The following is a 13,515-nucleotide window of genomic DNA, read 5'->3' as shown; positions in this document are numbered from 1 at the left end:
GCTCATGAGAAAACATCACTAGTCAGAACACCTGTATATAAAAAGGATGGGTGCAGAGAAGAGTGACCAGGGTAAGAGGTAATAAAGGGAATTGTTGGATTGCAGTACTAAGCCGGCTTAATAAGTTTGGAAGACGGCTTAAAGGCAATCTAATTACAGTGTACAAATATTTGAATAAACAATATTGGAATCTTTCTAAATATCTTTTTACACCTAGGCCTATAACCATGACAAGAGGGCATCTTCTACATGTAGAGGAAAGAAGGTTTCACCATCAACATAGAAGGGGGTTTGTTACTGTAGGGGCAGTGAGACTATGGAACTCTTTGCAAGTGAAGGTTGTGATGATTGCTTCATTGACCAAGTTCAAGAGATAGGACAATGGTCTAAGGATTTATTCTGATTTGGATGCAGGAAATAATTTTTTCTCCCCTTAAAATGGTACAACTGGCATCTGCCTCATGATTCATTGACATCTGCAACATAAATACTGTCTTAAAAAAATTAAGTACTGCAGGGATTCCACTGGGCATCCAATCTTTTTAATGGACAAAACAATTAAGTGCTAGTGGCACTATTCAAGCAAGTACTCACACATGGGACACTAAGATGCTGAGGATTCCTCGCTAGTGCTCTGTACATAAAATAGATTCAATAATTCAATACAAGCATATCCTCAATAAGAACTGAAAATGCAACACTCAACGATCCTTAGCCAAGGACAGACACAGACAGCTGAGGGTCCCTGGGCAAGAACCATATATGTGCCACTTGATTTCCAAAAAGCTCATTATATAGCACCCCTTATGTCTTTCCGGTGATCCACTAGTTTCTATAAGTCATGAAACACATAGGCCCAGATTTACTAAGCCTGTAGATGGTGGAAAATTAGACAGGATGTCCAGACCCACACCGGATCTATCATAGTGGCTCAGGATGATAAATGTGGTGCAGGGATAGACACTTTTCTCTGACTTTATACCAACTGGTTGGCTTACTCAAAGAAAGATTTTTACGCCTGGATTGTGCCAAAATTGTGGCTCAAAACAGCGCATCTTAGGTCCACCCCCTTATCTGCAAAGCTTCATCTACTTCCCGCTAAGTCCTGCCCCCTTTTTCGAGCATGTCAGAAAAAAAAAGTTGAAACTCTAGATGTACCAAATTGCACCACTTTTTTAGACAGGTTTTTGGCATAGATACATTAGTAAATCTGGGCCATTAATTTAGTTTCTTACATGCAATCTATTATGCATTAGAATGGATTAGGATGCTTTTAAGGCGGCAGTGGGCCTCCTTACCTATTCGGACCCTGTGCAGCTACATAGGTTGCACATATGGTATGCCTGCCCCTGCCTATAGCATTAATACCATCACTTAAAAAATGTACAGCGTTTGGCAGGGATGAACAGGCCAGAAGAAGTGTGAGTTCACATAAAACTGACATCTTTCCTCCCTGCTAACTATTGTACATTTTTTTAAGTGATGGAATAAAGGCTTAGCTTATAAGGATTGGTGAGTGCCACACTTTTCTTACTGAGGATATGCTTGTATTGTTTTTAAGGGGCACATGCAGTCTCCTAGAGTTCACCAGATACTCCTCAAGACCTGTAGCTAAGTATGCACTAATTGTAACATATTTAGTTAAAAAAGAAAGACACAGTGACACGACCGTATGGCGTTTTCAGTGTTTTGAGGGACGTTTTTAACGGATCAGTTTTTCCATTTTTTGTTCAGTATTGTTTCCGGTTCAGTTCCCTTTTTTCCTTTCCGTTTTTCTGTATGGCATATACAGTATACAGTAATTACATAGGAAAAATTGGGCTGGGCATAACATTTTCAATAGATGGTTCCGCAAAAACGGAACGGATACGGAAGACATACGGAGTACATTCCGTATGTGTCCGGTTTTTTTCGCGGACCCATTGACTTGAATGGAGCCACAGAACGTGATTTGCGGGCAATAATAGGACATGTTATATCTTTCAACGGAACGGAAATACGGAAACGGAATGCACACGGAGAGACTTCAGTTTTTTTTGCTAACCCATTGAAATGAATGGTTCAGTATAAGTAACGCATACTGAACGCAAAAAACAGGCAGTATAGTGAACGCAAATTTTTTTCGTGTGCATGAACCCTAATACTACAGTTTTGATCCAGAGAAAGGAAAAAAAACTGTTGATTGCCTAATATTAGGGGGGGGCAATTTCTTCCCGACTCTAAATTTGGCAAACAGCTAAAAATCTCTGAATCAGCAGCCCATCTCCAGTTATCTAGTATATACAGTAAAACTTATCTTTTGAAAAAGCAATGCAAGCTCTTCTTGAACTTCCATGAGGGAACCCAACCATCACAACATCTTGTAGGAGAGAGTTCCATAGTTTCACTGTTCTTAGTGTAAAGGTCCTTTTACATGGACCCATAATCAGGCTATTTATCGGGGATGACCGTTCGTAGAAATGCTCGTTCCCAATAATTGGCCTGTGTAAAAGGTGACAGTAATCACCCAATGAATGAGCAAATGCTATTTCATCAGGTGATCATGTGTTTCAACCGACACCAAAAATAAGATCTGTGCAGAAGAGAACAATGATCTTCTATGGGGACAAAGCATAACTGTATGGATTGCTTGTCCCCATACAGCGGAGGTGATTGCTGCATGAAATGCAGTCCTCATCTCCACTGACAATTAGGCAATTAGCGGGAACCTCTGGTTCATTTACGTTAATTGCCTGATATATCAGTCCATGTAAAAGGACATTAAAGAAACACCTTTTATGTTACTGTAGAAATCTTCATTCCTCTAGGCATGGTGGATGTGTCCTTGTCTCATTATTTTAACTTCTTATGGCAAGAACTTGTTTTTTTGTACATAGTCATATAGAGAGAAAAAAACGAAGTCCCGCTGTCGGCACTGCTACTACTTCTAGGGTGGACCGCAGTTTTTCTGCATTGGCATGCGATACTGTGGGCGGTGCTCTGCATTTGTAAAAGAACAGTCCAAATTTGTGAAAATAGATAAGGATAAATTGCCGCACTCACCCTATTATCTTGCAGCGTTTTTTTCAAAACATAAAAACAAGGTTGCGGATGCGGGCATACACTCAGTCACAGGCAGCCGCCTGTCACTGAGGATATTCCCACATTCACAACCTTGTTTTTATGTTTTGAATAAAACGCTGAAAGATAATAGGGTGAGTGCGGCAATTTATCCTTATCTATTTTCACAAACTAGTTTTTTTGGTTGTATAGTTTTAGTATTAAGTGCTCTTGTAATATACTTTATTGAGAAGTTCAACCCCATGCTAAGGGTGCACAACCACTGTATGGACACTCAAGCACTATGCTGACAATCCCAGTACATAGCAATCAATGTATAGTGCGCATCTATTAAGTACACTCTATGAATTTCCAAAGAACACCTTTAAAGAACTGACCAATATGGGCATGAATCTACATTACCTGTCTGATTGCAGGAAAATCACTGGCAGCCATGATAGATTCTTTCAGTAACATAAGCAATATGAGACAGAAACCTTCCATTACATTACGATTCCAGTTGTGCATGAAGAGCTGATCCCATATAAGCAAAACTGCAGGCAGATCCAGTGAATTTACAAATCCCTGTTGGAAACAAGAAGAGTGGGGGGAATTTATGAAGCCCTGTACACCAGTCTTAATTTGTTTAATTTGTTCTGCACTGACATGGCATGAGATGTGCCACACTTAGTAAGAGGCGTATAATAATTGTGGCACATTTTGGGTTGCTCGTGTTCGAGAATGGAAATCTTCTCTACCCAGGAGCTGGAGTAGATTTCAAGTGTAATGTGCTCCAGTTTTCTGGTGTACATATTGTTAAATATGTTGAACCCACTGACAGCCCAATCCCACTCACAGACCGCCCACACCTTGCACAATTTTTATAAGAATTCTGAGGGTGTTGGAAAGGAAGCAAATGTCTGCAAACCTGGACCTGTGCCAAAATTTTAGACTTTTCTATGCGTAGAAAATTAATGAAGCTCCCTATATAGTCTAAATTGGTAAATGCCCTATATGGTCCAATTTTATAAACCTGTCTATAAATGTAATGCAAAATAAAAGCACTATTCAGTATAAAATTATACAAGCAGTAGTGCTGCCAGTGAGATTTTAGATTTGTGTTGGATTCCGTACAGAAAGTTGTAAAATGAAAGCAGATGTATTGAGTATACTATTTTCCCATCATTTACTGTAGGGTTGCACCAGGTATTGAATTATCGATACCCAATCGATACTTCAATACCGGGATTTTCTATTTACCGATAATAGGCTGCGCTACTACAGCGCGCTCCATGTTCCCTCAGCAGCACTCTCTCCCTCCCCTCTGTGCTGCTGCTGCTGCCACCGATGAGGAGAGAGAGGGGCGGAGGAGGGGAGGGGCTGTTGCCACTGTGTCACTAATGATGATAACTAAACCAATCGCAGCTCCCTGTCATAGAGGTCGGGTGCCGGCTATGTGATTCTGCCTACGTCACCCGCCTCCTGTATTTGTATTAATGGTTTAAAAACATTGGTGGCGCAGTGGCAGTTGTGATCGGAGCCCCAGGGGCTACGATCGGTTACCATGGGTGCCAGGACTCTACTGAAGCTCTGTCTGCCATGGTAATTTCCCTGCTGCTTTGTGCACAAAGTACAGGGCAGCAGGGAGAGTGTGAGGTCCTATTCACCCTAATAGAGCTCTACCAGGGTGAATAGGAAAGGGATCAAAAGATCCCAGGTTACAGCCCCTAAGGGGGAAATAGTTATTAAATAAAAAGTAAAAAAAAAAAAAAAAAGAAACACCAAAAGGTTAAAAAAGAAACACCAAAATATTAATTATAAATCACCCTCTTACCCAATTTTACATATAAAATATACAGTACAGACCAAAAGTTTGGACACACCTTCTCATTCAAAGAGTTTTCTTTATTTTCATGACTATGAAGGCATCAAAACTATGAATTAACACATGTGGAATTATATACATAACAAACAAGTGTGAAACAACTGAAAATATGTCATATTCTAGGTTCTTCAAAGTAGCCACTTTTTGCTTTGATTACTGCTTTGCACACTCTTGACATTCTCTTGATGAGCTTCAAGAGGTAGTCCCCTGAAATGGTCTTCCAACAGTCTTGAAGGAGTTCCCAGAGATGCTTAGCACTTGTTGGCCCTTTTGCCTTCACTCTGCGGTCCAGCTCACCCCAAACCATCTCGATTGGGTTCAGGTCCAGGGACTGTGGAGGCCAGGTCATCTGGCGCAGCACCCCATCACTCTCCTTCATGGTCAAATAGCCCTTACTTTCAAAGTTCTCCCAATTTTTCTGCTGACTGACTGACCTTCATTTCTTAAAGTAATGATGGCCACAAGTTTTTCTTTACTTAGCTGCTTTTTTCTTGCCATAATACAAATTCTAACAGTCTATTGAGTAGGACTATCAGCTGTGTATCCCCCTGACTTCTCCTCAACGCCACTGATGGTCCCAACCACATTTAGAAGGCAAGAAATCCCACTTGTTAAACCTGACAGGGCACACCTGTGAAGTGAAAACCATTTCAGGGGACTACCTCTTGAAGCTCATCAAGAGAATGCCAAGAGTGTGCAAACCAGTAATCAAAGCAAAAGGTGGATACTTTGAAGAACCTAGAATATGACATATTTTCAGTTATTTCACACTTGTTTGTTATGTATATAATTCCACATGTGTTAATTCATAGTTTTGATGCCTTCAGTGTGAATCTACAATTTTCATAGTCATGAAAATAAAGAAAACTCTTTGAATGAGAAGGTGTGTCCAAACTTTTGGCCTGTACTGTATAAACAATAAATAAATAAACATATTACATATTGCCACGTCCAAAAAAGTCCAAACTATTAAAATATTAAAAAACATCTCCTATGCGGTGAACGCCGTTAAGAAAATAAAAATTACTCACCTTGTCCCCCCAAAAAATAGGATAGGACTGTTCGATTATGGGCCAGACGTTCCATAAAATGTGGAATGCATGCGGCTTTTTTGGTGTTCGAAATTGAATCAAAATTTTGGTATCGTGACAGCCCTAATTTACTGAGATACAGTAACATCTTTTTTATCTGGTCGTACTTAGGGAGTCGTCATATTGGAGCACATTTATCATCTCATTATGAAAGTTACGAAGAATGTCTATGTATTGCACGTTAGGCACTTGCCACGTGACCTGATTTCCTCTCTATGAGATTTTCTGATTGCCCCCAATTGTTCTTACCTCGCCCATCCATTTTCTAAGGAAGATGATTGGACTTGCCAAGTGTTCCTCATGGAAGTTAGAAAGGCTTTGAGGCTTGTAGCTACTTGCGTAAAGTTTCAGAGCTTCTTCTCTTTCTCTAGCTATCAGTTCTACTAAGAAATCCTAAAGACAGAAGGAGAACATTGCCACCTGCAAATTATTCTTATTTTGAACATATCACTCAGATAGTAGGCATTGCAAAGACGTTTGCATTAAAATAAAATTAGAAACTACCAATGTTCTCTGCTGTTATCATCAAAATATATTATGTTCTGCAAAATTAAGTATGTTCAGATTGCAATTTATTTCATTAGAGCTGTGCATAGTTCATTCTGTGCAGTGAAGATGCTCATTATCCTTACTGCAGTGGAAGAAAAGTTGTAAAAAAACCTAGTTATATACAGGAAAACAAAATGATACAGCTGCATGCTATTAAGAAGATATTAGAATATAATTACAGATTTAGCATTTTAGCCTAAACTGATAATACACCAATTCAGGACGCAGCTGAACCTATCACTGAATGCTCTGGTTCTATGAGATTAGAAATAAGGGCCTGCTTTTATCCAGAAATGGTTCCACTCTTGTCCATGAGCTTTAGTTGCAGTGCAGCCTATGGATTAAAATAGAGCTGTTTCTGGGAAAAATAACATTCTTTTTTAATCTCATACAACCCCTTTAACCTTTTAAAGAAGCGCCTAGTTTGGGTTTTAAATCCAGCTTTGGGTCAATTTTTTTTATTATTGCTTTTTACTCGTTTTGGGCTAAAAATCACTTAGGTCTTTATTTAAAATGTTCAGTTCTTTTGAATTCCGTCATTTGATGGCTCATGTGTCGCTCTTATCTTTGATCTCCTGACCTCATAAACACTAATTATAGCTCAATTTTTAAAGGGTTTCTGTCATCAGAAAAATCGTTATGTATCTGGCTGACGTTAGCAATCTGCTAATGTCAGCAGTACATAACTGTATGCTTTATAACTCCCTGCCTGCCGCCGTTATAAAGACTTTTATAATATTCAAATGAGCCTCTAGATGCTAGTGGGGCGTTGCTGCAGCATCTAGAGGCTCCGTCTTCTCACCCTTTGGCACGCCCATGTCCAGTTGATTGACGTCCTAGTTCTCCTCAGTGCCCCATAAATCCCGCGCCTGCGCCGTCCCGTTTAGTATTCGGCGCAGGCGCAGTGAAAGAAGCCGGCAGCAGGAGAGCGTCCTTCACTCACTGTGCCTGCACCGAATACTAAACGGTACGGCGCAGGTGCGGGATTTACGGGGCACTGAGGAGAACTAGGACGTCAATCAACTAGACATGGGCGTGCCAAAGGGTGCTGCTGCAGAAATGCCCCACTAGCGCCTAGAGGGTCATTAGCATATTATAAAACTCTTTAGTTTGAGGGAACGGCGGCAGGCAGGGAGTTAAAAATCATACTGTTATGTACTGCTGACATTAGCACATTGCTAATGTCAGCCAGATACCTAACGATTTTTCTGATGACAGAAACCCTTTAAATAAATAAGTGTTTATGAGGTCAGGGGATTAGAGAGAAGAGCTACACATGAGCTGTCAGATGATGGGATTCAAAGAAAACAGAAACTGCAAACAGACTGATTTTTAGCCCTGTATCTCAGAAACATGTGTGCCGCTGCAGCCAATGACTGTCCTAGTGTGACATGTTCCTAAGTGGCATGTGACCCTGCAGGGAGGGCCAGTCATTGGCTGCATTGGGAAACATGACCCCATTGGAAGTTGACAGAGGGATACCAGACCGGTGAAAGGAGACAGAGAGCCAGAATGGAGCGGAGGGGAGCAGGCGAGTATAGATTTTCCACAGGTACAGCTGGCTGGTGTGCAGATTGAAAAACAAAAGGTTAAGACCATTTTAAGAATGCAGTGATTTTATTTTTTTTTACTTTTTTTTTTCATCTCCACATTCTGGAAGCCATACCTTTATTACTTTCTGTCAATGTAGACATACAGTATGATTTTTGGAGGACATATAGCGGAAGCCATATCTTTATTACTTTCTGTCAATGTAGACATACAGTATGATTTTTGGAGGACATATACTGTACTATATACAGTAATGGAAAGAACTGCAATTATATCATTTTCTTTTGGGGGGGGGGAGTTCTTTTTATAATGTTCACTGTAGAATAAATAACATGGTATCTTTATTCTGTGGTTACAATTATGGTGATACCAAATGTATCCATTTTATATGTTTACTACTTTTGCAGAATAAAAAAATCTTTTTTTCCCCACCATTTTCTGAGAGTCAAACACAGCTTTATAATGGACTGTTTTCCAAACCAATCCAGAAACACAATGAAATGATGTGCTTAAAGGGGTATTACTGTTAAATAAAGTTATCCTCTATCCACAGGACAGTGGATAACTATTAGATCAGCAGGGGTCTTACCACTGAGATCCCCACCAATCACAAGAATAGGGATCCTGTACTCCAGGGGGCCCCTTAAAATGAAAGGACCAGCAGGTCTTGCATGCATTTATGGGAGTTTCAGAAATAGCCGAGCACTGTCTAGCTCCAGGACCATCTCTGAGAACAGTACTTGTCTATCTATGGAACTCCCATAGAGATAAATGCAGCAGCTGGATCGGTAATGCACATGCTCGACCTGTCACTTCATGAATTTTGGAGGACCCCATAGGTAAAGGGTCCCTATTCTTGTGATTGGTGGAGGTCCGAGCGGTAGCACCCCCCACTGATCCATAGTTATTACCTTTCCTGTGAACACAACCAGAATACCCCTTTAGGCTAGGGCTACACTGCAACTTTTTGTAGCACGACTAATCGATTTTAACTGTTGAACTACAGCTGCAGTCCACAAGATTGCATTCAATTTAATACATTCATTTGGACTGAGCTGTAGTTCAATAGTTAAAATGAATAAGTCATGCTACAAAAAGTCGCCGTGTAGAGTTACAACAATTATCTAGTGTAAACACATAAAAAGGTCAACTAGGAAAACTGTAGAAATACTGTTTATCAGCTGAGTATCCAGGTATATTATGAAAAAATTGTCTTCTATGCTGTCTCATACCCAGAATGAATTAAAAAGTTTGCAAGGATTTGCAAGATTTTCTTTCAAAAAACTGTTCCACACCTATGTCTATGGTTAGTTTTTGGCAACGCAGCTCCACTGAAGGCAATAGGCCAGTATGGCAATACCACTCACAATCTATAAAGAGGTAGGTTGTTGTCTTTAGAAGAAGGTAGTCATGTTTTTCTAATTCTGGAGAAGCCTTTTGAGGCATATCTGCTCCCTGTGGCTGGACTATGATGTTCCATCTGGCTCTGCCAGCAGACTCCCTTTGCCCTGCTTTGTCTGATAGTCCTTCTTTCCGCCAAATTTATTTTTAACTTTTTTTCTCAAATCTGCTTCTGAATTGTCTGTGGCGTTTTCCTTCTTACTTTTAAAAATGGTTTGTACAATAATACATGGTTGATTCACAATGTTTCCAAGCTTGCCCTAATAATTTCCAGGAGTAGAATAACAAGAATGATGGAAGTGTTGGAGCCGTCAGATGACCCAGATGTGAATATCATATGATATACTGTAGATAGACATGAGACAGATAGAGAGATAGATAGACAGCTAATAAAAAATATAAAATTCCATGGCACATCCAAAGCAAAGCATGTGTTTATTCACCAGAAAGCGATGTTTCGGTCCTCTCAATGAGACCTTTCTCAAGCAGTGAGAGCTTGAGAAAGGTCTCATTGAGAGGACCGAAACGTTGCTTTCTGGTGAATAAACACATGGTTTGCTTTGGATGCGCTGTGGAATTTTTTATTTTTTATTACGTTTTGTTGGTGGATCGCCTCTTCAGCCTTGTTTAGATAGATAGCTAGATAGATATGAGATGCACTTTTTTTTACAGACGCCCATCTAGTAGCTAATAGCTGATCTTGGGATCTTTTGACATTGATCCACAGGATCGAATGGGTGGGGAGTTTTCAGTCGGGGGGGGGGGGGGGGGGGCAATAAAAGGGGATTTAAAAGAAGCAGATTGGCAGCTGTATAGGTAAATGTGCACATGATATCACAACATTCCATGACATCATGGCATTCTGTGACATCACAATGAGTTAATTTTCATAAGAACACCAGACACTATTGGGGCTGAATTCATTATTGGGGATTGATAGCTAGATAGAAATAAACAAAAAATTAACCAGCACCTCCAGATGGATAATTTAAAAGCAGGTGCAAGCTACCATGGCTATTATATACGGTATGTAGAACTAGAAGTAGTAGCACACCACTATATGCACTAAGACACAAGTAAATGGTGAATATATAAAAAAAAAAAGTAAAATGCATAACTGCTCTACTTACTATAAGACAAAGTAGAAGCTCTTAGCGCATATTATTGATCAAAAATATGTCGGGCCCATCTACCAATCGACAAGGTGGCTTCTAGCAGACGGGACCTACTCTAAGGCCCCTTGTATATGAGCCTTTTGTCACGCTGCGAGTCCGCAGCGCTGCTCCCGGCCTGACCTCCCTAGCACTGACGGGGTCACATAGCATTATATTGATTTATGATGCTATGTAACCCTTACAGTTCTGGAATATATTGGATGACACTGGCAACATTATGTCAGTGTTATCCAATACATTCCAGAACTGTAAGGGTTACATAGAATAAATCAATATAATGCTATGTGACCGCCGGCAGCGCTGGGAGTTCAGGCCGGGAGCTGCCCTGCGGACTCTCATCGTGACACATCCACGTCTGCAAGGGGACTAACACATGCTTGTAACCTACAAGATTCTAGATCATTTGTGATATTCCTGATTAAAAGCAACACGCAGGTGGGCGGGAGTGCTAGGTTTCTGCAGGGGATGCCTGTTCCCCTATATACATAGTGTAAGGGATCGATCTCTCTCTCAGGGGGTCGCAGTTACAGACTTCTTCACAAACAACAGTGTTTAATGTCCAAACTGGTGCTTTATTTTGGCACTTCAGCACCCGCACATACAATAGCATAAAATAAACACCTGCCCGTCTGGGCTCTAACTAAATACAAAGTAGTTTTCCCTGACTCACCTCAAATCACAGGGTCTCAGGCTCCAAGCCTTAGCAGGTCTGCTCATCAGACACAATTCCAGACATGGAAGAGATAAGGCTAGACACAGGCTCATGGCCCCTCAGCCCTCCTGGCTGAGACCACCCAGAGCATCACTAGGCCTCTGTTTCCAAGTCTTTCTCTCCCTAGACTGACACACAGAGGTTGGGTTTTATTCCTCCTTGATTACAGCAGGCTTCACCTGCGATGACCTCAGGCTAGAGGAAAATCTGCCATGGAATGGGGGGTGGACTGGGAAGGTCCCACTACCAAACCTACCTTCCAAGTCCAAATAAAATCCAGCGCTTGTACTCCAACAAAACAAATTGCTCCAGCAACTATGTTTGCTGAAGCCAGTGCCATCCTCCTGGATTTTACTTATCTCACCCAGTTGAGGACCCTGGGTGAGATATACACCCCTTCCAGGACTTTTACTGTACACATCGCCACAATAGAAATAAACAAAGAATGAACCAGCACCTCCAGATGGATAAGTAGATAGATAGATAGATAGGAGATTCACTGTATGGCCACTTTACTACAGATGCCCATCTAGTATACTAAAGCTGATCTTGGGCTCTTTTCACATTGATCCACAGAATTGAATGGGTGGGGAGTTGTCAGTCTGGGAGGCAATAAAAGGGGATTTCCACAGTTTAAAAGACAGCAGAATGGCAGCTGCATATGCAAATGAGCACATAACATCACAGCATTCCATAACATCATGGCATTCTGTGACATCACAATGAGGGCATTTGTATAAAATGACCAGACACTATTGGAGCTGGTCAATTCTTTGCAGGATGGAGAAAGCTACAACAGAGATGTAAGGGGGTTCTCCAGCTGCCTCTATGCTCACAGGACACACTGGGCGATTCATTATTGTAGATAGATAGATGGCCACTTAAATACAGATGCCCATCCAGCAGCTAATAGCCGATCTTGGGTTCTTTTGACATTGGTCCACAGGATCGAATGGGTGGGGGGTTTTCAGCCCAGGAGGCAACAAAAGGAAATTTCCACAGTTTTAAAGAAGCAGATGGGCAGCTGCATAGGCAAATGAGCACATGACATCACAGCATTCTGTGACATCTCAATAAGGTAATTAAGAACACCAGACACTATTGGGGCTGCTCATTCTTTTCAGGGTGGCGATTTGTGTGGTCAGAGGCTACAGCAGGTATGTAAAGGGGTTCTCTAGCTTCCTGTTTGCTCACAGGACACACTTTGGGGGGGATTCATTATTGGGGATAGATAGATAGATTGATAGATAGATAGATAGATAGATAGATAGATAGATAGATAGACCCTGTACTGACCCTCAGCTGCACATTGCACTCTGCCTGCCCCTGCTTACAGTTTTGCCTGATCTCTCTGTGCTCCAAAAAGTGTCTGACATTTGAACAGAGACTACTGTGTAGTTGTTGTTCAAGTGCAGCAAAGTCCAGATCCCTGTATAGGTGTTAAACGGTGAAAACCAGGTGGGTCACTTTCAAGGGGGAGTAACTTTAAAGGGGTATTCCAATCACAGAAAATGGGGGCATATCGCTAGGATATGCCTCCATTGTCTGATACCTACGCTGAGAACTGAGTGGGGAGAGCGGTTGCTGGAGGACCCTGGGTTTCCCGAGCCCTGGCTGCCACCAAGTGCTCGCCCCATACAAATGAATGGGAGCACACAGCTGCTCCCATTCATTTCTATGGGGCCGACGGAAATAGCTGAGCCAAACCTCAGCTATTTTTAGTGGTGGCCCCATAAAAATGAATGGAGGGCGGCTGTGCATGCGCAGTGCGCCTTCCAACACCTTTCTCCACCCCGTTCTCGGTCCTAGCGAAATGCCCCCATTGTCTGTGATGGCAAAAGCCCTTTAAGCCAAATCTGTTCACTCGCTGTGTAACAGTACATTGAGTTTACCAAAGTATTATTGAATCCATCAGATTATCAAAATGTGCAGTATCCTAGTGGAACAAAAAAATAAGTTAAAGTTTAAAAACTGGGTTTATTTTGCACAACGGTAAAAAATACACATATATGGCATCATCAGAATCATAACGACCCATATAATAAAGTTAATGTAATTCAAACCACGCTGTGAACAGAATAAAAAAAGCACAACAGATGCGGAAAATTGCAA

The 13,515-nt window shown here is 41.2% G+C and overlaps 1 protein-coding gene across 1 annotated transcript in view; it reads right to left on the bottom strand.

Moving 5' to 3' along the window:
• LOC120993805 overlaps positions 1-11,743 on the bottom strand; it is a 198,675-nt gene extending 186,932 nt beyond the window's left edge. The window contains exons 1-3 of the mRNA XM_040422271.1: positions 11,660-11,743; positions 6,265-6,408; positions 3,463-3,624 (exon numbers count right to left, since the gene is read on the bottom strand). Coding sequence (XP_040278205.1) covers positions 3,463-3,624; positions 6,265-6,408; positions 11,660-11,743 — 390 coding nt within the window. The remainder of the gene's footprint in view (positions 1-3,462; positions 3,625-6,264; positions 6,409-11,659) is intronic.
• Between the last annotated feature and the right edge of the window lie 1,772 nt (positions 11,744-13,515).

Source organism: Bufo bufo, chromosome 3, assembly GCF_905171765.1.
Source record: "Bufo bufo chromosome 3, aBufBuf1.1, whole genome shotgun sequence".
In the NCBI taxonomy this organism is placed as follows: domain Eukaryota; kingdom Metazoa; phylum Chordata; class Amphibia; order Anura; family Bufonidae; genus Bufo; species Bufo bufo.
Note: the sequence above shows the minus strand (reverse complement) of the source record. Positions and strands in the feature narration are given on the sequence as shown.